The sequence below is a fragment of the Mesocricetus auratus genome, unplaced genomic scaffold, assembly GCF_017639785.1.
Source record: "Mesocricetus auratus isolate SY011 unplaced genomic scaffold, BCM_Maur_2.0 Super-Scaffold_100029, whole genome shotgun sequence".
Taxonomy (NCBI): Eukaryota; Metazoa; Chordata; class Mammalia; order Rodentia; family Cricetidae; genus Mesocricetus; species Mesocricetus auratus.
The window spans coordinates 13515817-13542449 of record NW_024429210.1 but is presented as its reverse complement, the minus strand read 5'-3'; the positions used below and the strand labels follow the sequence as shown (position 1 = coordinate 13542449).

The 26633-nt window shown below is 41.8% G+C and overlaps 2 protein-coding genes across 7 annotated transcripts in view; one reads left to right on the top strand and one right to left on the bottom strand.

Moving 5' to 3' along the window:
- Pus10 (pseudouridine synthase 10) overlaps positions 1–5320 on the bottom strand; it is a 68742-nt gene extending 63422 nt beyond the window's left edge. For 2 of the 5 annotated variants that reach the window (XM_040733166.1, XM_040733162.1), the window contains exons 1-2: positions 5181–5320; positions 3013–3153 (exon numbers count right to left, since the gene is read on the bottom strand). In XM_040733166.1, the coding sequence (XP_040589100.1) occupies positions 3013–3138 (126 nt within the window). In that variant the 5' untranslated portion in view covers positions 3139–3153; positions 5181–5320. Of the gene's footprint in view, positions 1–3012; positions 3154–4280; positions 4360–4526; positions 4580–4666; positions 5133–5180 lie in introns of those variants that run through there. The other 3 variants (XM_040733165.1, XM_040733164.1, XM_040733163.1) reach the window with 3 other exon arrangements.
- Positions 5321–5556: 236 nt separating this feature from the next.
- Positions 5557–26294, top strand: Pex13 (peroxisomal biogenesis factor 13). 2 transcript variants are annotated; one of them, XM_040733167.1, is made up of 4 exons: positions 5557–5903; positions 17403–18097; positions 24418–24543; positions 25526–26294. In XM_040733167.1, the coding sequence occupies exons 1-4, from the start codon at positions 5557–5559 to the stop codon at positions 25822–25824; spliced, it is 1467 nt and encodes a 488-aa protein (XP_040589101.1). In that variant the 3' UTR covers positions 25825–26294. The 2 variants fall into 2 exon arrangements, with proteins under 2 accessions (XP_040589101.1, XP_040589102.1); XM_040733168.1 differs by lacking the exon at positions 5557–5903 and adding an exon at positions 5970–6299.
- The last annotated feature ends 339 nt before the right edge of the window (positions 26295–26633 follow it).

Genomic DNA, 26633 nt, shown 5'->3' with positions numbered 1-26633 from the left:
TACACACCACACTCATAAATATGTACATACTCACAGAAATAACAGAAACAATGTAACTGTAAAAAAAGTGACCACACTCATTTCTATTTAAAAGAAGAAATCAGGACTATGACCCCCTCCTGTTCATAGCACTAATGTCAGGTAAGAAGCATTCATTATCTATTGTTACTTTGTTTAGATGACCTTCATAAAACGTCTGCACAAAGGGAACTCCTACAGCTGATAAACACCTTCAGCAAAGTGACAGGATACAAGATTAACTCAAAAAATTCAGTAGCCCTACTATGATTGATAAATGGACTGAGAAAGAAATCAGAGAAACACCACCCTTTATAATTGCCACAAACAACATAAAACATCTTGGGGTAACTCTAATCAAACAAGTGAAAGATATGTGTCACAAGAACTTTGTGAGTCTTTAAAGAAACAAATTAAAGAAGACACCAGAAAATGGACAGATCTCCCATGCTCTTGGATAGGTAGGATCAATATAGCAAAAATGGCAATCTTGTCAAAAGCAATCTATAGATTCAATGCATTTCCCCATCAAAATCCCAGCACAATTCTTCACAGACCTTGAAAGAACAATAATCAACTTTATATGGAAAAACAAAAGGCCCAGGATAACCAAAACAATGCTGTACAACAAAGGAGCTTTCTGGAGGCATCACCATCCTTGACTTCAAGCTCTACTATAGAGCTATAATCCTATAGAGCTATAGGCATGGTATTGCCACAAAAATAGACAGGTAGACCAATGGAATCGAATTGAAAATCCTGATATTAACCCATACACCTACGAACACCTGATTTTTGACAAAGAAGCTAAAATTATACAATGGAAAAAAGAAAGCATCTTCAACAAATGGTGCTGGCATAACTGGATGCTGGCATGTAGAAGACTGCAGATAGATTCATGTCTATCACCATACACAAAACTTAAGTCCAAATGGATCAAAGACCTCAACATAAATCCAGTCACACTGAACCTCTTAGAAGAGAAAGTGGGAGATACCATTGAAGGAATTGGTACAGGAGACTGCTTCCAGAACATAACACCAGTAGCACAAACACTGAGATCAACAATTAATAAATGGGACCTCCTGAAACTGAGAAGCTTCTGTAAGGCAAAGGATACAGTCAACAAGACAAAACAGCAGCCCACAGAATGGGAAAAGATATTCACCAACCCCACATCTGACAGAGGGCTGATCTCCAAATATACAAAGAACTCAAGAAGCTAGTCACCAAAACACCAAATAATCCAATTAAAAAGTGGGGTACAGAACTAAATAGAGAAGTCTCAATAGAAGAATCTAAAATGGCTGAGAGATACTTAAGAAAGTGCTCAACATCCTTAGCCATTAGGGAAATGTAAATCAAAGCAACTCTGAGACCATCTTGCTCCTGTCAGAATGTCTAAAATCAAAATCACCAATGACAGCTTATGCTGGAGAGGATGTGGAGAAAGAGGAACACTCCTCCACTGCTGGTGGGAGTGCAAACTTGTACAGTCACTTTGGAAATCAGTATGGCAGCTCCTCAGGAAAATGGGAATCAGTCTACCACAAGATCCAGCAATTCCACTCTTAGGCATATACCCAAAATATGCACATTCATACAACAAGGACACCTGTTCAACAATGTTCATAGTGGCATTATTTGTAATATTCAGAACCTGGAAGCAACCTAGATGCCCCTCAACTGAAGAATGGATAAAGAAAATGTGGTACATTTACACAATGGAGTACTACTCAGTGGAAAAAAATAATCTTGAAGTTCGAAGGCAAATGGATGGAACTAGAAGAAACCATCCTGAGTGAGGTAACCCAGTCACAAAAAGACAAACATGGTATGTACTAACTCATATATGGATTTTAGACATAGAGCAAAGGATTACCAGCCTACAATCTACACCACCAGAGAAGCTAGGAAACAAGGAGAACCCCAAGAGAGACATACATGGTCCCCCGGAGAAAGGGAAAGGGATTAGATCTCCTGAGCTAATTGGGAGGATAGGAGGAGGGGAGAGAGTTAGGAGAAAGGGAAGGGGAGAAGAGGAGGGGAGAGGAAGACATGAGGGAGCAGGAAGATTGAGTCAGGGGAAGAATAGAGGAGAGCAAGAAAAGAGATACTATAATAGAGGGAGCCATTATAGGTTTAAAGAGAAATCTGGCACTAAGGAAATGTCCGGAGATCTACAAGGATGACCCTCAACTAGCAATCTAAGATAGTGGAGAGGCTACCTTAAATGCCCTTCCCCAATAATGAGACTGATGACTACCTTAAATGCCATCTTAGGGCCTTCATCCAGTAGCTGATATAAGCAGAAGCAGACACTCACAGCTAACACTGAACTGAATTCCTGGAATCCAGTTGCAGAGAGGGAAGAGTGATGAGCAAAGGGGTCAAGATCATTCTGGAGAAACCCACAGAAACAGCTGACCTAAACAAGGGGGAGCCCATGGACCCCAGACTGACAGCTGAGAAACCAGCATAGGACTGTTCCAGACCCCCTGAAGGAGGATGTCAGTTTGGAGGTCTGGTTAATCTATGGGGCCTCTCTCAGTCTAGACACATGGGGGAGGGCTTAGGCCCTGCTCCAAATAATGGGACAGACTTTGAAGATTCCCCATGCAACTCTTCACCTTTCCTGGGGAGCAGAAAGGGATGGGATAGGGGGTCAGTGGGAGGCAGGGGAGGAGAGGAGGGAGAGGGAACTGGGACAGACATGTGAACAAGCTTGTTTCTAATTTAAATAAAAAAAGAAAAATGCATACACAAATAATGAATATAAAAAATTCCAACAAAGATCCCTCTATACTAACTATTAAATGGTAATGTAATAAAAAGCAACTATATTCATACATCAAATTTTTAAGGTAACTGCAGTTCCAAAATTACCTGAGTAGGAATTTTCCTTCTTTAGTGGAGTGATGGACCACTGTACTCAAAGCTAGTGACATTCACTCTAAACTATAAAAAGACATCCCTTAACTTAAAAAGAAATACCTTGGATGGGCGTTTGTAAGGCGCATGAAGATCCACACCACAGAGTCTGAAGATGCATCTGGGACAGGTACCAGAACTGAACAGCAACCGGGCCACATGCTTGCTCCCCTCAGTCAGTGGGAACATACTGAGCGATCACAGCTGGAAGAGAGAAAGGCAAACGAGCAGTTTCAGGGTTTTACTGCCAAATACAAATATGCCCTTAAGAAGAACTAGCTTTCCTTTGAAAACTGCTTGTTGTATCTATAGTCTAAACTACTAATGTGACTGAGCAGTGAGTTACAGGGCAGAAGAACAAAGAAGCCAAGCTCATTGTGGACATGATAGGAAGAACTTCCAGACAACTTTCAGATACCAGGCCTGGAGACCACGCAGGGTTGCCTGTGTAAATCTTCAAGAAAGTGCTTTAAAAAACAATCACAAAACTCCATGTGGCCAACTGTTTATTGAATCACTTAATGTCAAGTAAAGATTGAAAAGAATTACATAAGATGCATCCCTTGCCAGGTGTGGTGGCTCACACTTGTATTTCAGTATATAAGAGGCTGAGGCAAGCACCATGGGTTCAAGACCATCCTGGGCTTAATGCAGAAGCAAACGCAACCTGGGCTACAGAGTGAGAGTTTGGAGAGGAAGGGAGAAACAGAGAAAGAGAGAGGGGACAGGAAGGGAAAGGAGAGAAGGAGGGGTTGCTGTGGAATAACCCTTCTGTACATTGTGAGATGTACTGATTGGCTGATAAGTAGGCAGGGTTTTCAGGGCAGAGAGAATGCTGGGGAGAAGAAGGGAGGAGTCGGAGGAGACACCAAGAGATGCAGAGGGAGCACAGGAGGTAAATGAGCCTTGGGGCAGCACAGAGATGAATAGAAATAGGTTAATTTAAGTTACAAGAGCTAGATGAAATAAGCCTAAGCTATCAGGTGAGCATTTATAACTAATAACAGATTAATATAATATATAATAAATAAAATTATATGATAATGTTAATAATAACAGATTAATAGAAATAGGTTAAGTTACAAGAGCTAGCTAAAACAAGCCTAAGCTATGAGCTGAGCATTTATAATTAATAAGTCTCTGTGTGGTTATTTGGGAGCAGGCTGGCTGGAGAGAAAAGCCAACCTACAGAGAAACTTCAGTGTTAATTAACATCAAGCATTTGATTCAACACAGAATTAGCCTGTAACTCAAAAGGGAAACAAATGCACCTTCAAAAAAAAAAAAAGTCCATAAGCCCTTTAAAAGGTCACTTCACAGTGAAGCCTTACCTCTGGACTCACTTAACAATGTTCAAATTCAGGCTCTTCCTTTTGGCTTAAAGACTGAATGCTATTTCTCCATAGTTCACTAGAACAAAGGTATCATGCAAAGCCGATAAATAACAACCACAATATGTAGGCTCCACAGTCCCCAAACCTGCTGAGAATTGCCAAACCTCCTGTCCTGAGCGATCCGGTGAAGTGAGTGCGTTAATAATCAAAGTAAGAGCTGTAAAAGTTCTCAACCATTCTCACCTGACAATACTCCAGTGACTCCTCAAGCACGTTAACGTTAAACATACATGCACCTTAAATAAAGACGGTTATTTCATCGATGTGATCAGATGGCAGGGTTTTGTAAAAGGAAATGAGTTGTGGCCTGATATTGAACTCACCTTGGAAATCGAGCCCTGGGAAACACTTCTCACACTAAGTTTCCACTGCTAAGACTTTTTCTGTTTCTTTTACAGAATGAACTGAAAAGTTGCCAACAGAAGCCCCTCCCAGAATCTCTACAGGGGCCGACTCCCTTCTCCACAGGCCGTGCAACTGGCCTGGTCTCATCAAATGCAGAGAAAAGACCTTCTTTTTCTTCTTCTTTTTCAACAAAAGAAAAACAATAATAGAAAAAGGAAGGAAGAATAGAGCGCGGGGGAAAGGGCAACCCTGAAATGGTCTGAGATTCACACCACGAGTTCTTTTTAACTGCACGACCACATGCACAGGCGTGGTTCCTCGGACAGGGGCTGGGAGGGGAGGCATGGGAAACGCTCCCAGCCCTTAACTCTCTTTGCTAAGGTCGCAGAAACTTCCCACTCACTCCACCTGGCCAACACACCAACAGGATTCCAGCCACGCCTTTTTGGCACCCAGTCCCTAACCCCTCACCTCATACCTCCTCGGCCTTACCTTCCTTCTCCCAAGACGCTGGAGCCAAGATTTAACCCCTTTGGGCAGCAGGTGGGGTGGGGAAGACTAAAGACAGCGCACCTGCTGCGCCTAGCAGTTCTGTTCCCCCAAGGAAACGAGAGCTCTAGAACGAAAGTACCAGGCCTTCCGCGAAAGGAATGCGTGAAGCCCCCCGCCTCCCCCCGGTCTAGTTTACAGGAAGATCCGTAAGGCCGTCGGGCTCGCAGGTTTGCACTCTGGCTAGCTCCGGGAGCGCACAGCCGCCAGGGCTTCGCACAGCCGCCAGGGCTTCGCTGCGAGCCCTAAGGGTCAACCGGCCAAGAAGCCTCCGCGGGACTCGGCATCTAGGGAACATTAGCTGCTGCCAGAAGCGTCGATGAGCCCAAACTCTTTGAAAGCCAAACTAAGAGAACTGAGAAAGGAACGTGTCCTTCTCCCAGGAACCGAATGTCCCCCTCGCTCCCTCGAACGTCAGACGCTCAAACTAGCCCCAGCCCTTGGCCTGGTGCCAGAGGTGGGCGGGGTGGAGGGCTCGGCGCTCTGCCCATCGGGCCTGGCCAGCCAGGCGCTCCTTCCCGGAGCCGTCGCAGTCGCGGCCCGGAGCCGTAGCGGAGCAGGCGGAGAGATGGCGTCTCAGCCGCCGCGGCCCCCGAAGCCCTGGGAGACCCGCCGAGTTCCCGGGGCCGGCTCGGGCCCGGGCGCGGGCCCCGGCCCCGCTTTCCAGTGAGTGTGAAGCCTATGTGAAGCGGGGGACCGGGCGGCGGGGGGCGGTTGAAGCCGTTACGGGGAAGGGAGGCTCGCCCGCCACAGCCCCCGGGCGAGCGCGGAGCAGGGCTGCGGGGCTGCCGGCTGCCGGCGGTGCCAGCGCCGGGTCCCCGGGGCGCCCTGCGTGATTCACGGCTGTCGGCGCTTGAAAGGAAGGCGGCAGCTTCTTATGCGGGGGGCGCGGCAGCCTGACCCTCTCCAAGCTGCGAGCTTGGGGCCCGCGGCCCAGCGCGGCGACTCCGGGACTGCACGGACGCGGGATCGGGAGCAAAAGTCACTGGGAGAGCTGCTTAGAGCCGCTCCAGGAGTTGCCCGAACGCCCCAAAGGTCACTTTTACGCAACCTGGAACCCAAGTGTGTACCCTTGGCTTTCTTTTTTCCCCAGCATAAGCAGCTAACGTTTCGGGTTGAGAGTTGAAGACGACGACTCCACCACACAAATTCTACATCTGTGGGGTGGACTTTGTGTGCCCAATTGTGCGTGTTTGTGTGTCCAAGGCCTGTAAAGTTTTTATCTGTTTGCATTTAAACCGGTAACAAATGGGTCTGGAACTTTTAAGGGTTTGCAACAGAGCTGGAGTTTCGGCAACCTGTGTTTTCTCTCGGGTAGATAGACATCTTAATACAGGCGACGCGATTCCGGGTCACATTTGTACATATTGGAGCGCTTCTCTTCTGTTGGGAAATCTGGTGATCTTTTAAGGTGTGCTAAAACACTTGGACTCAGTAACTAATAGACACAAATAAAGTGGCAAACTGTATTTATCGCGTTCGCCAGAGCAACACCTTTACTGGTACTTTCATTAGAATACTTGTGTGTTCTTTGCTTTTGACAGCTATCCCGTCAAACTCCTCTCTTGGGTTTTGGGTTGTTTGGTGTGTGTGTGTGTGTGTGTGTGTGTGTGTGTGTGTGTGTGTGTGTGTGTGTGTGTGTGTGCAATACATTTCTGTACCTGTTTATATTATTTTACCTTTCGTATGCAAATACAAGTTATCCCAATTTATCTTGCATTTTTAAAACCAGACTGCCTGGTTTTCTTTTTTTTAATGTACTGTCCTGAAATTTTTATTATTTTAAGATTCCTATGTGAAAGTGAATTATTTTTAAAAGTTATACTTTTTGTCTTTATATCTGTTTTATAACAAGAAAATTTTGCACTGAAAAAAATTTTTATTGAAAACTTTCCATTCTATTCCTTTATAGGGAGATGGTTTTCTCTTTAAGGTTGTATATGATACAGTATTCAGTACCTAGAGTATTTAAGAATTCATTCATTTCCTTCCTTCCTTTCATCTTTCTTTCTTCCCAGACAAGTGTCTTGCTTGTGGAGCCCAGCCTAGCCTTGAAATCCCAGAGGTCTTCCTGCCTAAGCTTCCCAAGGGTTAGGATTTACAGGCAATTACCTTGACCTGTATTCTTCTTTAACTCAGAAAAGTTTGCAAGAGTTATAACTTTTACATTGTTTGAACACTGCCACAGTTCTTAAGCCAGTGGTTCTCAACCCTTCTAACGCTGTGACCCTTTAATACAGTTGTGGTGACCTCAACCAGAAAATTATTTTCGTTGCTACTTCATAACGAATTTTGCTGCTATTAGGAATCGTAATATTTTTGGGAAAGGAGTCGTGGCCCACAGTTTGAGAACCTCTGTATTAAAGAAGAAAAGCGTTTTTGGTTTGGTTTGGTTTTTCGAGACAGGGTTTCTCTACTTAGCCCTAGCTATCCTAGAACTAGTTCTGTAGACCAGGCTGGCTTCGAACTCACAGAGATCCACTTGCCTCAGACTCTGGAGTGCTGGAATTAAAGGCATGGGCCACCACCACCGCCAGACTCTTAAGTACTTTGAACTCTTTTTTATTATTTTATTTTTTTTAAGATTTATTATGCATACAGTATTCTGCCTGTATGTATGTCTGAGAAGAGGGCACCAGATCTCATTATAGAGGGTTGTGAGCCACCATGTGGTTGCTGGGAATTGAACTCAGGGTCTTTGGAAGAGCAGTCAGAGCTCTAAACCTCTGAGCCATCTCTCTCTATAGCCCCTACTTTGAACTTTACTCTTTGGTTACCAGGATGTCTGTAGACATCATCTCTTAACATCAAGAAGCCTAACTTTTCCCTGATTTTTTGTTTGTTTGTTTTCTGGTAGGTTGTTGTTGTTGTCATTGTTGTTTTGTGCTTTTTTTTTTTTGATAATTTCAATCACCCTTGTCTTATTCTTGCCTAAGAATGTCTTTTTCCCTTTACCCCCTGATGTCTGCTTTCACTGTTTTTCTGATTGTTTTGCTTTGTTTTGAGCTGTGAACTATTTTTAGGCCTCCTATGGTTTTCTTTGTGTTATTCTGAGTTGGAATCATAGGAATACTTAGATTTGACTTTGGTACCTTTAATGAATTTCAGAAAAATTTTGGATGGTTTTTTCTAGTTCTGTCCATTTGCCTGTGAATTTTAGGATGCCATTGTTTCTTACTGCTGAGTAGTACTCCATTGTGTAAATATGCCACATTTTCTTCATCCATTCTTTGGTTGAGGGGCATCTAGGTTATTTCCAAGTTCTGGCTGTTACAAGTAATGTTGCTATGAACATAGCTGAGCAAATGTCCTTGTGGTGTGAGTGTGCCTCCTTTGGGTATATGACCAACAATGGTATTGCAGGGTCTTGAGGTAGATTGATTCCTAATTTTCTGAGAAATCACCCTACTGATTTCCACAATGGCTGTACAAGTTTTCACTCCCACCAGCAATGGAGGAGTGTTCCCCTTTCTCCACATCCTCTCCCAAATAAGCTGTCATCAGTGGTTTTGATCTTAGCCATTCTGATCAGTGTAAGAAGGAATCTCAGAGTGGTTTTGATTTGCGTTTCCCTCATGACTAAGGAGGTTGAGCATTTCCTTAAGTGTCTTTCCACCATTTGAGGTTGTGCTGTTGAGAATTCTCTGTTTAGATATTTGCCCCATTTTTTAATTGGATTATTTGGTAGTTTGAGTCTGGTTTCTTGAGTTCTTTGTATATTTTGGAGATCAGCCTTCTGTCAGATGTGGGGTGGTTGGTGAAGATCTTTTCCCATTCTGTTTTTTTTTGGGGGGGGTTTCAAGACAGGGTTTCTCTGTAGCTTTGGAGGCTGTCCTGGAACTAGCTCTTGTAGACCAGGCTGGCCTCGAACTCAGAGAGATCCGCCTGTCTCTGCCTCCCAAGTGCTGAGATTAAAGGCGTGCGCCACCAACGCCCGGCCTTTTCCCATTCTGTAGGGAGCCATTTTGTCTTGTTGACCATGTTTTTTGCTTTACAGAAGTTTTTTAGTTTCAGGAGGTCCCATTTATTAACTGTTGCTCTCAGAGTCTGTGCTCCTAGTGTTCTAGTTAGAAAGTGGTCTCCTGTGCCCATGCATTCAAATGTATTTTCCACTTTCTCTCTATGATGTTCAGTGTAGATGGATTTATGTTGAGGTCTTTGATCCATTTCGACTTGAGTTTTGTGCATGGTGATAGATATGGATCTATTTGTATTCTACATGTCAACATCCAGTTATGTCAGTGCCATTTGTTGAAGATGCTTTCTTTTTTCCATTTTATATTTTTATCTTCTTTGTAAAAAAAAAATAGTTCTTCATAGGTGTGTGGGTTGATATCAGGGTCTTTGATTCGATTCCATTGATCCACCTGTCTGTTTTTATGCCATTACCAAGTTGTTTTCATTACTATAGCTTTATAATAGAGCTTGAAGTCTGGGATGGTGATGCCCCAGATGATCCTTTATTGTACAGGGTTATTTTGGCTATCCTGGTTTTTTTTGTTTTTCCAGATGAAGTTGAGTATTGTTCTTTTAAGGTCTGTGAAGAATTGTGCTGAGATTTTGATGGAGATTGCATTGAATCTGTAGATTGCTTTTGGTAGGATTGCCATTTTTACTATGTTGATCCTACCTATCCAAGAGCGTGGAAGATCTTTCCATTTTCTGGTATCTTCATTAATTTCTTTCTTTAAAGACTTAAAACTCCTGTCATACAGATCTTTCACTTGTTTGGTTAGAGTTACCCCAAGATATTTTATGTTATTTGTGGCTACTGTAAAAGGTGATGTTTCTCTGATTTCTTTCTCAGCCTGTCAGCCTGTTTATCATCTGTATATATGAGGGCTACTGGGTTTTTTTTTTTTTAGTTAATCTTGTATCCTGCTACATTACTGAAGGTGTTTGTCAGTTGTAGGAGCTCCCTAGTAGAATTTTGGGGGTCACTTATGTAAACTATCATATCATCTGCAAATAGTGAAAGTTTGACTTCCCTTCCAGTCCGTATCCCCTTGATGTCCTTTTGCTGTCTTATTGCTCTAGCTAGAACTTTGAGTACTATATTTGTAACATGTAGTTTTCCTCTGCCAGCCGCTTTGGTTCCCCCCCCCCCAGCCGCTTGGGCTCTGCCACATTTGCAGTCCCCAAATAACACAGGAGGCTATATTAATTATGAAGCTGTTGGCCGTTTGCTTGTTTCTTATTGGCTAACCCATAATTGTTAATCTAAGTATTTCTCTTACCAGAGAAAAGGGTCTGGACATCTTACTTCTCTGGCGGGCTACATTGTCTCTGCCGTGTCTCTCTTTCCCAGAATCCTCCTCAACTCCTAGTCCCACCTATCTTGCTTCCCTATTGGCCAACAGTGATTTATTGATATATACACAAGACTTCTCTATCATATATTGAATAGAGTGATATGGAGAGAGTGGACAGCCTTGTCTTGTTCCTGATTTCAGTGGGATCGAGTTTCTCTCCATTTAGTTTAATGTTGGCTATTGGATTACTTTATATTGCCTTTGCCTTTATTATGTTTAGGTATGTTCCTGTTATCTGTTATCTCTGATCTCTCCAAGACTTTGTTTGTTTGTTTGGTTGGTTGGTTTTCTGAGACAGCATTTCTCTATATTGGTTTTTTTTTTTTTTGGTTTTTTTTTTTTTTTTTTTTTTTGGTTTTTACGAGACAGGGTTTCTCTGTGTTGTTTTGGAGGCTGTGGGTCCAGCCTGGTCTCGAACTCACAGAGATCCGCCTGCCTCTGCCTCCCAAGTGCTGGGATTAAAGGCATGTGCCATCAACGCCTGGCTCTGTTCAAGACTTTTATCATGAAGGGGTGCTGAAATTTGTTGAAGGCTTTTTCAGCATCTAATGAGATGATCATTTTGTTGTTGTTGTTGTTTTGTTTTGTTTTTTCTTTCAGTTTGCTTCTATGGTGGATTACATTGATGGATTTTTGTATGTTGAACCATCCCTGCATCTCTGGGATCATTGAACATTTTAAAATAGATATACTGTTGTATCACTGATTGTCTTAAATATATAGAATTTTTGCTTTGGGCTATTAAATTGTTTTTCCTTTAACATTATTTTCATTACTGATTTTTGTTAACCTGGTGTCTTTAGTTTTTGTTTTTTCTTTATTTTTTACTATATGTTTATGGCATTGCTAAAATTTGAAATTTTAGAATTTTACTTTCTTTCACATTTTTCTCTCTGCGCAGTAGTTTTCTTGCTTCTACTTGTGTGCAGGCCTTGTACCCAATTCCACGGAAAAATCATATGTAAAAACAGTGGATTAAGCCGGGCGGTGGTGGCGCACGCCTTTAATCCCAGCACTCGGGAGGCAGAGGCAGGCGGATCTCTGTGAGTTCGAGGCCGGGCTGGACCGATAGCCTCCTAAACAATACAGAGAAACCCTGTCTCGTAAAAACCAAAAAAAAAACCAAAAAAACAAAAAACAAAAAAGAAAAACTGGATTAGACCAAAGATACTACGTGTTGACTGTGGAAGTTAATTTGTTTCCTGGGCTCTGTGTGTGTGTGTGTGTTTACATTTTCTTACATATAAACAATTCATCTTGATCATATACATACACCTGCTCCCCACACCCAGGCACCTGCCACACACACCTCCCATCTCCACATCTTTTTGTAAACAACTGAGCACTGAGCACTGCCTATTGGAATGTTGGCTGGACCTTGTGCAGGTTCTGTGCAGCTGCAATAAGTTGCATTGTGATGGCCATGTCATGTCCAAAGGACAGCATTTCACTGCATCTCTCCCCCCCCCACCTCCTACCCCATGTTGCCTACATTTGTAGAGGAAGGGTTAATAGAGATGTCCCATTTATTGCTGAGGAATCAGTAGTCACTGATTCTCACTTTAAGCAGTTAAGGGTCTCTGCTCTTGACCACTGCAGAGACTAGCTTCTCTGGCCAGGGGTGGGAAGCCCTATGTGTAAACACAAGTGTTTAGAAGGTAATTTACAATGTGTCTATTTAGCAAAGCAACAGTATCAGGTGTGTGTCTGTGTGTTTGTCTGCTCCCTCCCAGGCCTTTGATCTGACTAGTCATGGACTTTTCCAGATTTATAGTACAGACATGAATTCCTTCCTGTGTAGAAGAGCTCTAAGGCCGCTCATCCAGTCCACAAGTGATTGATGACCCTTGCCATTGTTTTATTATTGGGTGCGTCTTGCCTAGCAGGTTAGTATTGTAGCATGCAAGGCCGCTGCTGGGCAACACCACTGACGGGTTTCCTCCCCCACCACCCCCACCCCATGACCTGCACACCATCTTGTGCACAGAAGCTATTGAGCTGGGAAAAGTTTTTTTTTTTTTTTTGGTTTTTTTTTTTTTGGTTTTTCGAGACAGGGTTTCTCTGTGGCTTTGGATGCTATCCTGGAACTCACTTTGTAGACCAGGCTGGCCTCGAACTCACAGAGATCCACCTGCCTCTACCTCCCGAGTGCTGGGATTAAAGGCGTGCGCCACCAACGCCCGGCGAAAAGTTTTTCTTAATTTTTTTTTGTTTTTTGTTTTTTTGTTTTTCAGACAGGGTTTCTCTGTATTGTTTTGGAGGCTGTCCTGGAACTCGCTCTGTAGACCAGGCTGGCCTCGAACTCACAGAGATCCACCTGCCTCTACCTCCCAAGTGCTGGGATTAAAGGCGTGCGCCACCAACGCCCGGCTGGGAAAAGTTTTTAAGAGAGTTACAGCTTGATTTCTACATAACCTGCAATCAAAATGTGCTGCTCTTTAGCAATAGGATTTTACTATCTAGTTCTGGAAGGCAACCAAGAATAATGGCAATAACCTGTGTTGTTCTGGGAAGGTATGTGACTTTCTTAAAAAAAAAAGTTGACAGCAAATTTTGTAGTATCTTTTTTGGCACCAAGGACCCGCCTCTTAGCCTCCACGAACTAATTGCACTTGAGTAGAGCACTTCATTTTGTTATCTCTAGTTTCCTGGCTCACCTTGTGGCTCCTGACACAGAGGTCAGTAGGCCCACATGCAGCGTCAGCGTCCGCCACACTGTGTCCTGTTTGGGTTCTGCTCCCTGAGTGTCTAAACGCACCAGCCCTTCCCTGTGCTTTTTCTTGGGAGCAGAGCTGCCGGTCAGAGCCTACATGTGAGGTTTGTTCTGTGGCTCTTCTCAAGTTCCGTTTCCTTTTTAAAATGTTGGATTCAGTTACTTGTTTGTTTCTTTAGTAAAGTTTCTATTAACTTGTTTATAATGTTAAGTCAAAACTTTATCCTGGCTTCAGATTTTACCATTTTGTAATTAGACATAAAATATTTGCTGTAGACAAAGATCATGTGTGAATGAGGAAATGCACATCCAAACTACCACATGTGTGGAGACCAGACCACCACTTTGGGGGTCAGTTTTCTCTCCCACTGAGGCTCTAGGGATCTAGCTGATATCATCAGGCTTGCAAGGCAACATTTTTATACACTGAGATATCTTGCTAGCCCTGATTGTCCTACTTTAGAATAGACTGGAAAGAACAAGTCAAATGTAATCTGTAAGCTAATTAAATTTTTTATTCAAAAACCAGTTTTAAAAGATATTTCCCCCAAAAAAACAGACATCCTAAGGGAGCTGGAGAGATAGCTCAGCACTTAAGAATATTTGCTGCTTTTGCAGAGGGCCCAACCCAGGCTTGGTGCCTTGCAACCACATGGCATGTCATAACCCTCTGTAACTCAACACCCTCTATGGGCCTCTATGGGCACTGAATGCACCTAATACATATACAGACAGACAGACAAAACATCCATCCACATTAAGTAAAAATAAATGTTTTTTAAAGACATTTGACTCTTCCAACTCAATAATAAAGATAAATAATAAAGACAGTGATAAAAAGCTCATTTAATTGTGAAGAAAGTGAGCTGGTGAGGTAAGCTTAGTGGGTAAAAATGCCTCTCATCAAGCCTGATGACTTGAGGGCATCCTGGGGCCCACATGGGGGAGAGGACATAGTGCTCACAGGCTGTCCTCTGACCTCCATATTCACGCCATGGCATGTGCTGTTCCCTGTGTTCACACACAGAACAAGTAAATTAAAAAAGCTAGGTGAGGCAAGTATGTAGCTGATTCTACTGGTAAGATTTTAAAGTGACCAAAAGGATATAAAAAGATGCATCCAGCCGGGCGGTGGTGGCGCACGCCTTTAATCCCAGCACTCGGGAGACAGAGGCAGGTGGATCTCTGTGAGTTCGAGACCAGCCTGGACTACAAGAGCTAGTTCCAGGACAGCCTCCAAAGCTACAGAGAAACTCTGTCTCGAAAAACCAAAAAAAAAAAAAAAAAAAAAAAAAAAAAAAAAGATGCATCCAGAGAAATGCAAATCAGAGCCACTGTGAAACTGGATGAGGTGGCACATGCCTGTAACCCAGCACTTAGGAGCTGAAGCAAGATGAGACGTTCAAGGTCATCCTTGGGTTTGTGGTGCATTTGAGACCAGCATAGTTACATGAGACTCTGTCTCAGAACAAACAAAAGAGCCACAGAGAGATGTCACCCCTCAGTCACTAAGTGGACTACTTAACAATGCCATTAACAAGAATGTGGGGGATCCATAATCTTCGAGCACTGCTGGTGGGAACGTAAAGGTATGGTATGGTTGCTTCAGGAACTAGTCGGGCAGTTCCTGCAAAGGCAAAATACAATATTCAGTGTAGAACCCAGCAATTCACCATGAGTACAGACCCGAGAGATACAAAAATGTCTTACAAACCTTGCACATAGTCTTCATTAGTATCATTACTCAAAAGAGTCAAAGCATGGAAACAGCCCAGATGTCCCCCAACTGATGTATATGAGCAAATATACTTTGGCTATAATGAATAATAAATGTTCAAAATTCTGAAGCTTCGTAAGTAATGACATAATGCCACAAGTAAAAAATTTTATATCTGACATCAGGTGATAAACTGAGGTTATATGGAACATATACCTATAATTCAAGCACTTGAGAGGCTGAAACAGAGGTATCATGAGTTTGAAGTCAAGCTAGACAAGTCCTAAGCCAGCCTGTAGTAAATAGTGAGATCTTTTCTCAAAAAATAAATGAATTAAAAATTAAGTAGATATACTCAGATGAGAGGATGTCATAAGTTCAAGGCCAGCACTGCAAAAACTGTCTCAGAAACAGACAAAAACTACAAGCAACCCAAAACTTTTGTATGACGTTACCATCAGATTATGAGTATAGAAGTGTACAAAACACAAGTGTAATTCATGTTTGACTTGAATCATCCCAATGACCTCACTATATGAATGCACATGTTCCAAAATGTCAGATCTGAAATGCTTCTGCTGTGAGGCATGTTGGGGAAGAGGTGCTCATACATTCTCCAGTGGGTGAGCCTTGGAGACATGCTGAAGGGGAAGAGTCAAGTCACAAAACACACGTACTCTGAGACTACCATAGACCAGAGTTCATTTAGAACCTCATATGTGTGCATGTATGACTGGAAGATCTGTCGTCCCAGCTGAAGTGGAGTAAAGCGGCATTCAAGCTTATGTCACCTCTCATACTGTGAGCATATGCCCATTTAATAGTCTGTTTAGTTCTGGAGTTTTCACAGTAACAGTTGATTTCACTGTTTAAAATGGCTCCCAAGTATAGTTCTGTCTAATATTCCAAAGTACAAAATGGCTGTGATAGGCTTTAGTAAAGAAAAGATGTGGATTAGATTTGTTATTGTGCTGATGACTGTGAGTTATGGATACATTAACTGTATATCTTTAGCAGAGATGCACATAAGGCAAGTATATGTACTAATTGGATGATGAAAACATGACTTGAACAGGCATGGTGGCACATGCATTTAGTCCTTGTACTAGAGAGGCCAGCAGCTACACAGTGACTGCTGTAGGCCAGAATGGGCTATCTCAAACAAGCAAACAAAGTGATCTGACGCCTACAGGAACCTATACTCCCAGGAGTAATGATAGGTATTGATACAGTTCATAGATCTCTTAAGGCTACAGCTACCTCAGTAGCTGGAATCAACTCTGTAGGAAATATCTGGGACAGACAAGGCCATAGAGACACAGTGGGTCTGGGTTTAGCAAAGGTTAGCGGTAGGAGAGAGACAGGAAGTCACTAGTGAGTATATAATATTTTAAAATTAGCAGCATGGCCAGCGATAGGCTTCATTGTGTTTTCAAATGTGTTGTTATCATTTGTCCTCATTCTCATTGCCCTCCCTGTGAATTTAGGATATCTGGAGGTAATGAAAGCGTTACAAAATAAAATGCAATATGATAATATAACTGGAAATATTTTTTAAAAATATGAACATTGAATTTTATATTAAATGGGTGAGTGGATAGTAACTGAATTTTACTTCAAAATCGTTAAAACATTTCTGAGAAATGAATTAGTTTTTAATACTAATTGAAAAATAGATTATATGAAACTTAGTTTTCAGTGATGGGTTAGTGGCATGATTTGGTCTGAAATGTATTTTTCCTGAGAAATTTATTCTGAGATAGTTAGGGGTAATGCATCAAGTTTAGAAGTTAATTTCAGATGTTTCAAGAATTTGTGGACAAGAGAGAAAAAGTAACTATTACAAGATCACAGTAGTTATTGAATCTACTTAAAATATGTAACTATTCTGCCAAGTTTTTTTTCTGTTTAATTTTCTTTAAAAGATTGGAGGAAACTAACCACAGCATTGAGAGCATACTTCTGTCATAGGCTTGCTTAGTCTTCTTTACTATGCTGGTTGTAATAGAAAACAAAAAAATGTTCTGTGGACACTAGATGTATTTAAGCATGACACAGTCAAAAAGCAATAAAAACTGGTGCCCATGGAGATGAGAAGAGGGTGTTTGAGTCCCTGTCACTCCAGTTATTGGAGTTGTAGATGGTTGTGAGCTGCCATGTGGGTGTTGGAAACAATCTGCTCCTCTGGAAGAGCAGCCAGAGCTCTTAACTGCTGAGCCATCTCCCCAGCACCCAGTATGCAGACTTTAAAAGTCAGTAAGCATCATATACTAAACACATTTTTTAATTAAAAAATACATTTTAAAAAAAGAATTTTCACAAGTTATATATAATTCAAAAGAAATGGAAATTCTAAAACAAAAATAAGTAGTCATAATTAAAACCTAGTATTTAAGTAACTCAGACATCTTTTTGTGTTTTAGATCTGCTGATTTGGGCCCTACTTTATTGACAAGACCTGGCCAACCAACACTTACCAGAGTGCCCCCACCTATTCTTCCCAGGCCGTCCCAGCAGACGGGGAGCAGCAGCGTAAACACTTTCAGACCTGCTTACAGTTCATTTTCTTCTGGATACGGAGCCTATGGAAATTCATTTTATGGGAGCTATAGCCCTTACAGTTATGGATATAATGGTTTGGGCTTTAACCGCCTCCGTGTAGACGATCTCCCACCCAGCAGATTTGTTCAGCAGGCTGAAGAGAGCAGCAGAGGTGCATTCCAGTCCATTGAGAGCATCGTGCATGCGTTCGCCTCTGTCAGCATGATGATGGACGCCACCTTCTCAGCTGTCTACAACAGCTTCAGGGCTGTATTGGATGTAGCAAATCACTTTTCCCGGTTAAAAATACACTTCACAAAGGTTTTTTCTGCCTTCGCATTAGTTAGGACTATAAGATACCTGTACAGACGGCTGCAGTGGATGATGGGTTTTAGAAGAGGCTCTGAGAGCGAGGACCTGTGGGAGGAAAGTGAAAGAACTGTGGCCCGCCTTGGTGCCGAGGACCAAGCAGCGAATTCTGCAAAATCCTGGCCAATATTCCTCTTCTTTGCTGTTATCCTTGGTGGTCCTTATCTCATCTGGAAACTCCTGTCTGTACACAATGATGAAGTAACAGGTAAGAATAATTAAATGAGCCAGGCATGGTGGCTCACGCCTTTGATTCCAGCACTCAGGAGGCAGAGGCAGGAGGAGCTCTGTGAGTTCAAGGCCAGCCTGGTCTACAGAGTGAGTTCCAGGGCAGCCAGGACTATACAGAGAAACCCTATCTCAAAAGAAAAACAAAACAGAAAAAGACGAATTAAACATCAAAACCATGTAACACTCTCAAACTTCAAGAATGGATTTATTAAATCAGCATTCCTTATTCATTTGCGTTTGCTATTTTAATGCAATTATACTTTTAGTTAGCAGCTTCAGACTAGAAGAGGGATACTTATGTTACAAGGCAGGCTTGCTGGTTAATGTATTCCGTTTAATAGTACAAAGTAACCTAACTTGTTTACAGAGTACTGGACATGGTGGTGTGGAAACATAAAGATCCAAAGAGCATAATCCCTATTTTGCTAAAATATTATTGAAGGAAAGTCATTAAGGCAATATCAGGCAATTTTAATAAGACAAAAAAAAGGGGGGGAGGTCTAGTAAGGCAGAAGCAAATCTCTGTGTAGCTAGCTGACTGTTAAACCCATAGTCTGTCAGCTAGCAAAGAATTCTATAAGAATAAAGCCAACATTTTGGCCATGATAACTAGGAAGAAATGGCATCAGAGTTAGCTTTTTGATAGCTTTTTATTCTTGTAGGGATGTAGCCCACTGGCATTCGTGAAGTTTAACGTTAAGTCTATAGTTCCACCAAAAAAGAAAAAGGAAAAAAGGACTCTCAAACCAAATACAAGCAAGTGGAACAGCTTGAACAAAACTGCATGGCTGAAGATCTAAGACCTGGCTAATGGTTGTCTTTATACGCAGAATGAAAGGATAATTAGAATTAAAGGCTTATAGTTAGAGAAAGCTTAATTGCTGTTATGAAACTCAACTTTCATTTAGTAAGGAATTGGTGATTTTTTTTAATTGGTAGTTTTTGTGTTGAGTATTTGTAACATAGTTTTCTAAAGAGTTCAGACTGAGGATTGGAGGTATAAGTGTTTGCTTGCTTACAAGTATATGTAGGCTCTAGATCTAGGTCAGAGAGAGAGAGAGAGAGAGAGAGGAGGAGAGAGGGAGAAGAGGAGAGAGAGAGAGATCGATCCAGGTTGAAGCAAAAATAAATGGTAAGTTCATAAAGGTTGGGTTATACAACATCTAGTAACCTGTTTGGCACATTAAAAAAAAAGGCTTAATACTTACTAATTCGAGAAGTTCAATTAGATTTAATGAAAGAGATTGAAAACCTAAGTCAGGGTATGTGAGAAGCAGGACGAATACAGTGGATTCAGTTGCTGATTAGATGTGGTTTATAGAGTGAAGAAGGAAACAAAATCCCATAGACTTTTAACTTGAGTTATTATGGGTATTTTATTAATTAAACAAGCATTTGCTGAATACCTAATACAGGACGATGATAGTTGTAGAAAACAGAGATGTGAAGCACATTCTGTGGCAATGTGGTGAGAGGCAATAAACATGCAGTAAGTCAGAAAACAGTAAGTGTCGTAGGAAAGAAAAATAATCAAGAAGGTTTGGGGAGCTATGGAGGAAAGAAGGGAGAGGGGTTATAGTCCTGCAAATATTCAAGAAGGGGAAAGAGGGGAGCAGAGTAGCCCTCCAGCTACTGGAGAAAAGTTTGAAACAGTAAAGTGTCAAAGGTCTTGTTTTGTTTTTTTGGTTTTTCGAGACAGGGTTTCCCTGTATTGTTTTGGAGGCTGTCCTGGAACTTGCTCTTGTAGACCAGGCTGGCCTCGAACTCACAGAGATCCGCCTGCCTCTGCCTCCCGAGTGCTGGGATTAAAGGTGTGCGCCACCAAGGCCTGGCAGCATCAAAGGTCTTAAGTGGCAATGTGCCTAACATGATAGATGAGCAGCAGGGTCAGTGTGACTGGCAATGCAGAGCAGCAAGAAATGAAGAGGAAGAAGCCGTGGTTGGGCTTAAGTTGAGACACTCGAGTGGAGCTTGACAAAGTTTGAGAAGGGTGTGTTTGAGTCAGAGTCTTGTTCTGTAGCCTAGACTTTAAACTTGCAGTACTCCTCCTGCCTCAGCCTACCAAGTGCTCAGATTACAGATCTGAGTCACTATAGTGGGTTGCAGAAAGCTTTTTTAAAGGAAAATGGGTGTGGGTGGAGAACACACACACACACACACGTACTCGCACACAGACACACACATGGGCGCGGCGTGCACGCACACACACTCAAGACCTTGCATGCACTTGCAGTAGTCATCCATTAAACTGCATTTTTAGCCTTGCTGTATCTAGAAGTTAGATCTCCAGGGACTGTGGTGGCACACACCTTTAATAGCAGTACTCTGGAGATAAAGGCAGTCAGGCAGATCTATGTAGCTTGTTACAGGCTAGCCAGGGATCTATATTAAGATCCTGACTCAAAAAGAAGCAAAGGGAAGTTAGATCTCATGGTGTTGTAGGCCAAAGGAAAGAGGTAAAACAGCATGGTGATATCCATGCCATACAATCTCAGCACTGGGAGGAAGGCAGGAAGACTGATGGAAGTTTGAGGCCAGCTTGGCCTGCGTAACAAATTCAACACCACCCAGAGCTGCAAAATAAGACCCAGTCCCAAAAAAAGAAGGAAGGAATGAAGAGGTAGAAAAGGAGTGATTATAGATTAGGGATGGTTGAGGAATTACATGATGAAGCCTTTTATAGGAAAGAAGAAAAATTTGGCACAAAGAACCAGGTAAAAAGAATAAGGGTTTCTGAGATAGATGATGGATGGATGGATGGATGGATGGATGGATGGATGGATGGATGGATGGATGGATGGATTTATTTCTGAGCAACAAAACTGAGGAAATGTGGTTCTTATATTCAGTTCCCTGTTCTTATCCACAAATAGGCCTCTGCTGGTCCTCACAGTTCCCGCTGCTGTTGGCATGCAACTTAAAATTAGTGTTTATAATTTTCAGTAATTAGAAAAAAGAATGTTTTTTAAAATCAGAAGAGAGCCTGGGAAGATGGCCAAGTCGGCAAAGTGCCTGCTGCACAAACAGGAGGACTTAAGTTTGGATTGCCAGCACCCTTGTGTGTGTGACACTAGCTCTGGGGTGGGTAGACACAGCCAGATCCCTGGCCTGATCCCTGCCTGTCCAGTCTGTGAGCTCCACAGATAGAGGAGGCACCCAGTGTCAACTCCTGACCTACACACTCACTCCCGCCACCACCCCTCTCTCTCATGAACACATGGATGGCACACATTTTTTAAAAATCTGAATAATTTTGGCATGTAAAGATTATAGGAAATCCAGATGTCAGTATCTATTAATAAAGTTTTATTGAAATGTAGCCATAGTTATACATTGCTGTGACTGATTTTGTGTTGAAACAGCAGAGTAGCTTGTAGAAAGTTTATGTGGTACTGTAATTACTTCACACTTCTGGTCTGTATGCTACAAATCTCCAAAATTCAGTTACACTTCAGTAGCTTATAGAGTGCCACATACATTGTTACACTATTGTGGGGGTTTGAAAGAGAATGGCCCCCATAGGCTCACAGATTTGAATACATGGTCACCAGAAATGGCACTATTTGAAAGCTTAGAAGGTGTGACCTTGTTAGAATAGGTGTGACCTTGTTGGAGGAAGTGTTTCACTAGGGCTGGGCCTTGAGTCTTCACAAGCCCAAGCCAGGCCCAGTGGCTCTCTCTTTTTGTTGCCTGTGGATCCAGATGTAGAACTGTAAGTTACATGTCTGCCTGTGTGCGGCCACACTCCCTGTCATGAGGATAATAGACTAAACCTCTGAAACTGTAAGGTCATGGAGTCTCTTCATAGCAGTAGAACAAGACAGCTATAGCATCTTACGGTGGTGGTGGGGAGGAATGAAACCTACACCCTCAAGCGTGCCAGGCTAGTACTCTACATCAGAGCAACATCTCATACTACATTTCATGATGTTATACAAATTGCACACAAGAACAGAAGAGGAACAGTCACTTTTGAGAGTTTAGAGAAACAGTACAGTAAGTGTTGATAGTACTGTTTATTATGTAGTAGTAGCACAATAGCTGTGTTAAATGAATACATGTACCCGACTGAACAGTATTCACAGAAATCGATCAACATATAGAAAACTGAAGATGGAACTCCTAACAGAAAATTTTCTTACAAAAGAAAAAAAAAAAGAAATAGCAGCTACAACCAGGGTTTCCTTTGTTAGCCAGTAAAGGAAGTCTTTATTGATAATTATTGCAACAGCCAAAGATGTTTATCCAGAGACAGTAAGTTGGTTTGTGACTTGTTAGCCTGCCAAGGAGAACAGTTTCTTTAACTTTGAGAATGATGTAAAAAACAATGAAGAGTGGCATGTAGTCTAGTGTCAGAGCTTGGTGTGCTCTGGTGGCAGACCTCACCTCCTCCCAAAACAAGGAAAGGGCTCATGAGAACCCAGTAGATCCTGATACTTCTCTGTCACTTGAGGAGACAGTGGCAAATTTGAGGCAATGATGTAGTTGGCCACTGTGAATAACCTGTACGACTATTTTTAGAATAGAAAGCACTAATTTATTACCACCTGATGTAGACTCTACTAAGATACAGTGAAACTGGTGATAAAAATGTAAGTGGGGTCTAAAACTGTCTCGTTAAACAAAACTTCTTACAAACCTTTCAGAAACAAGTGTTTAAGGGTAGGACTCTTCATCAATTTACCCAGCGACAGAACACTTACTAGATATTACTGAGCCCGTAGTTTCAGTGGTAACCTTTCATCACTTATGATAATAACCGTTGTCAGTTATATCAGGTTGTGTCAAAGTTGGTGGGAACAGGAGAGATGGTGCAGCAGTTAAGAGCACTCGCGCTCACTCCAGCACCCACACTGTGGCTCACAGGGCCATCCTCTGGCCTTGCTGGCACCACAGACACACACAGACACACGCACAGACAAACGCGCACACACAGACACGCGCACACACACATACACACACAGACGCACACATACAGACACACACACAGACGCACAGACACGCACACATACAGACACACACACACATACAGACGCACACATACAGACACACAGACGCACACACACACACGCACACACACAGAGACACGCACGCGCACACACACACATGCACACACACACACACACACACAAGTAACTCTTTTCAAAGGATTTTTTAAGTAGAAGATAGAAATCCTGACTTTGTCTTGTTAGTTTTTTTGTCTTGTTTTAACATTTGGCAGGATCTCATGTACATAATAAAAGTTGGAAGACCAGGGGGGTCACCAGGAATGGGAGAGGACAAGAGGATAAGGGGCACATATGATCAAAATACATTTAAGAAATTTATGAAAATGTCACAATGATGTTCATTATTATCTGCGGTTAATATATGCTAATGAAAATGTTAAAATTAGTGGGATTTCCCCTCCCATACAGGTTTCAAAGTTCAAACCACGATGCCAAAGTTAGTTTTGGACTTCCAAATGCAAAGGAAATATCCATATTTCAGAGTGTCTTTAACTGTGTAATTGAAGACACTTATTTGTCACATGGAGGATTAGTCCACAGTGTGCTAACGTGGTTCACAGCATGATTGGATACTCTGTTAATCTCCCAGGAAATGAATATGCTTAATCAGACTTGGATGCCCACGGATTGTACCTCAAATCTTACTACCAGCTAGGGTTCACAGGTGAATATTTGCAGTTGAACCCAAAATAAATGAAATATTATCTTCCCCCAAATTATTCCTTTCTTGTTGATAGACATGTACTGATTTTTAAAGGTTTTTTATTTGAATTTTGTCTCAAAAAAAAATAAAACTTTTTCTTTTCTTTTTTTTTTTTTTTTTGGTTTTTTGAGACAGGGTTTCTCTGTATTGTTTTGGAGGCTGTCCTGGAACTCACTCTGTAGAACAGGCTGGCCTCGAACTCTCAGAGATCCGCCTGCCTCTGCCTCCCGAGTGCTGGGATTAAAGGCGTGCACCGCCAATGCCCGGCTAAAACTTTTTCTTTTCTTTCTTGTTATATAGTATCCAGGAAACTTCCCTCCTGGCCTTTAAAATCTAAAATGTACACTACTGACCCTCTACAGGGAAAAGAAAAAACAAATTGTCAACCCCTGACTGAAAGTAAGAGTTTAAGAAAAGGTAAAGGTTTGTAAAGATTCACTTAGCTTCATGTTTGTTGCGGGATTTACTTTGGAAGGGAGACCTGTCCACTTGGCAAATGAATTTGTGCAGTCTACAAGCCATAGCCCATGACTGTTGGTCTGCACTTTGCAAACTTTATTAACTGAATCTTAATTTGGTTTATAGATAGCATCAGCTGGGCAAATGGTGAGGACGACCATGTAGTTGCTAGAGCAGAGTACGATTTTAACGCCGCGTCTGATGAAGAGATTTCTTTCCGTGCTGGGGATATGCTAAACCTAGCTCTTAAAGGTAACAAATCATGGACACGTTGTAATTATCTTCCACTTTTAATACTTGTAAAGGGAGTATTGCAAACTGAGACACACAACCTTACCACTTAACTTGCAAATGGTTACTAGAGTTTCACTTTTCTCTGGTGTGTGTGTGTGTGTGTGTGTGTGTGTGTGTCTGTGTCTGCGTGCGTGTCGTGTTTTGGTTGTTTGTTTGTTTGGTTGATTTTTGCAGAGAGGAGATTGAGACAGAGCATCTCCTATTGTAACCCAGGCGGATCTGGAACTCACTAATTAGCCCAGGCTGGCCTTAAACTCAGAGCAGTCCTCCTCTCTCAGCCTTCCAAGAGCTAGAATCACAGGTGTTAACCTCCACTTTCCCCATTACCTTCGTGTCCCTTCCCACCCCTGCTTATCCACCTTGTTAGTCCCAACTAGTCCCCTCCTAATATTATGCAGTAAGACCCTGTGTCAAAAACCAAGCAAAGTCTGAGTCCAGGCTTCCTCAAACTTGTCATCCCCCTGCCTCATCCTCCTGAGTACTTGCAGGTGTGTAGCATCATGCAAGAATCAACTTTGATGTTAATTTCCAGCTCTTGAGAGAACTGATTCTCCTTCCCGACTAAATGAACCAACAGATAGAAACTTAATGTTCCTCAGGGTAGGACTTCTTAGTAAGTATTATAACACTTGTGTTTTACTTCGCAATATACTTATTGCTTTGCACCACTGTGCTTTTCAGGATGGAACTGAAGCTAGGCACACCTGTAGTCGCTGCTACTGGGAGGATGGCCAGCCTGGGCACTGAGATTCCATCTCTTGTTTAAAGAAAAATGAGTCTAGAATGGTTCTGTGGGCTGGAGTTTGCTTTGGGGTGTGCATGAACACACTGCTTGTTTATGTATCTCACTGTGAGACTTGGATTTTGTTTAGTATATTTTGTCATTAATACTCTGTTAGACTCCAAAGGATAGTTACAAGCTGTCTTTCTCTTTCTTCAGAACGACAGCCCAAAGTGCGTGGTTGGCTTCTGGCTAGTCTTGATGGTCAAACAACAGGACTGATACCTGCAAATTATGTCAAAATTCTGGGTAAAAGAAGAGGCAGAAAAACAATAGAATCGAGTAAAATACCCAAGCAGCAACAATCTTTTACCAACCCAGCGTTAATGAAAGGAGTCACTACTGCCAACTCTTTGCATGAACAGGAAGCTGCCTTTGAATCTGTTTTTGCTGAAACTAGTAAGGTTGCAGGTGCACCTGATTCTACAGGGAAAAATGGAGAGAAACAAGATCTTTGATATCGTTCATGTTTGCATGCAGGTGAATAATACTTTAGAGTACTTTTAAAAATTATTTCTTACAGAAAAATTAATTTGCAGTTGAATGAAAGCATTTGCTCATGGCTGTCCCAGGCATTTTTGCTGCTAAAAGTTATTTAGTCACACTAGTATGCTGGGTTAGTGATCTGGCTACACTTGACCATTTATTAGACCATGAGGACATGTGTTCCACCTAGCTTTTAGATTATGGAGATTTTTGTCAGTTTCATCTTATCTAAATCCCTAAGCTTATTGGAACAGTAAAGTTGATGAACACTAGAATACACAAGTTGCCTCAGAAGGGATCGTTAATGCTTTTTAAAGCTCTGAGTTAATTGATTTGAAATCTTCAAAAATTGAGTGATAACATCTACTTACAAGAACAGGCAAAAAGACTGAATTTTTATAACCTTTTAATAAACTAAATAATAAAAATGTCTTGATCTGTATGATGTTCAGTGTTGGATTTACTTTAGGTGATAGGCTTCTACCTGCAAACAATTGATACTGTTAACTTTTATTGTACTCATAAAAATTTATTGTTTAAAGGTCCCTGGGAGCACTATGAAGGAGAATATTCTAGAACAAGCGTTCCTTAAACTCTTTCAATATAACTAGTTTTCATCCTAAGTAAATCAGAGTATATAGATTTTATTTCTTTTCCTCCAACTAAGATGTAAGTCCTTTAAGATTGCACAATGATACAATCAGTTCTGGCAGTATGATATTTAAGCTTCATGAATTTTCTACTTCTACATAAGACAATTACTTTTATGAATTCTATAATT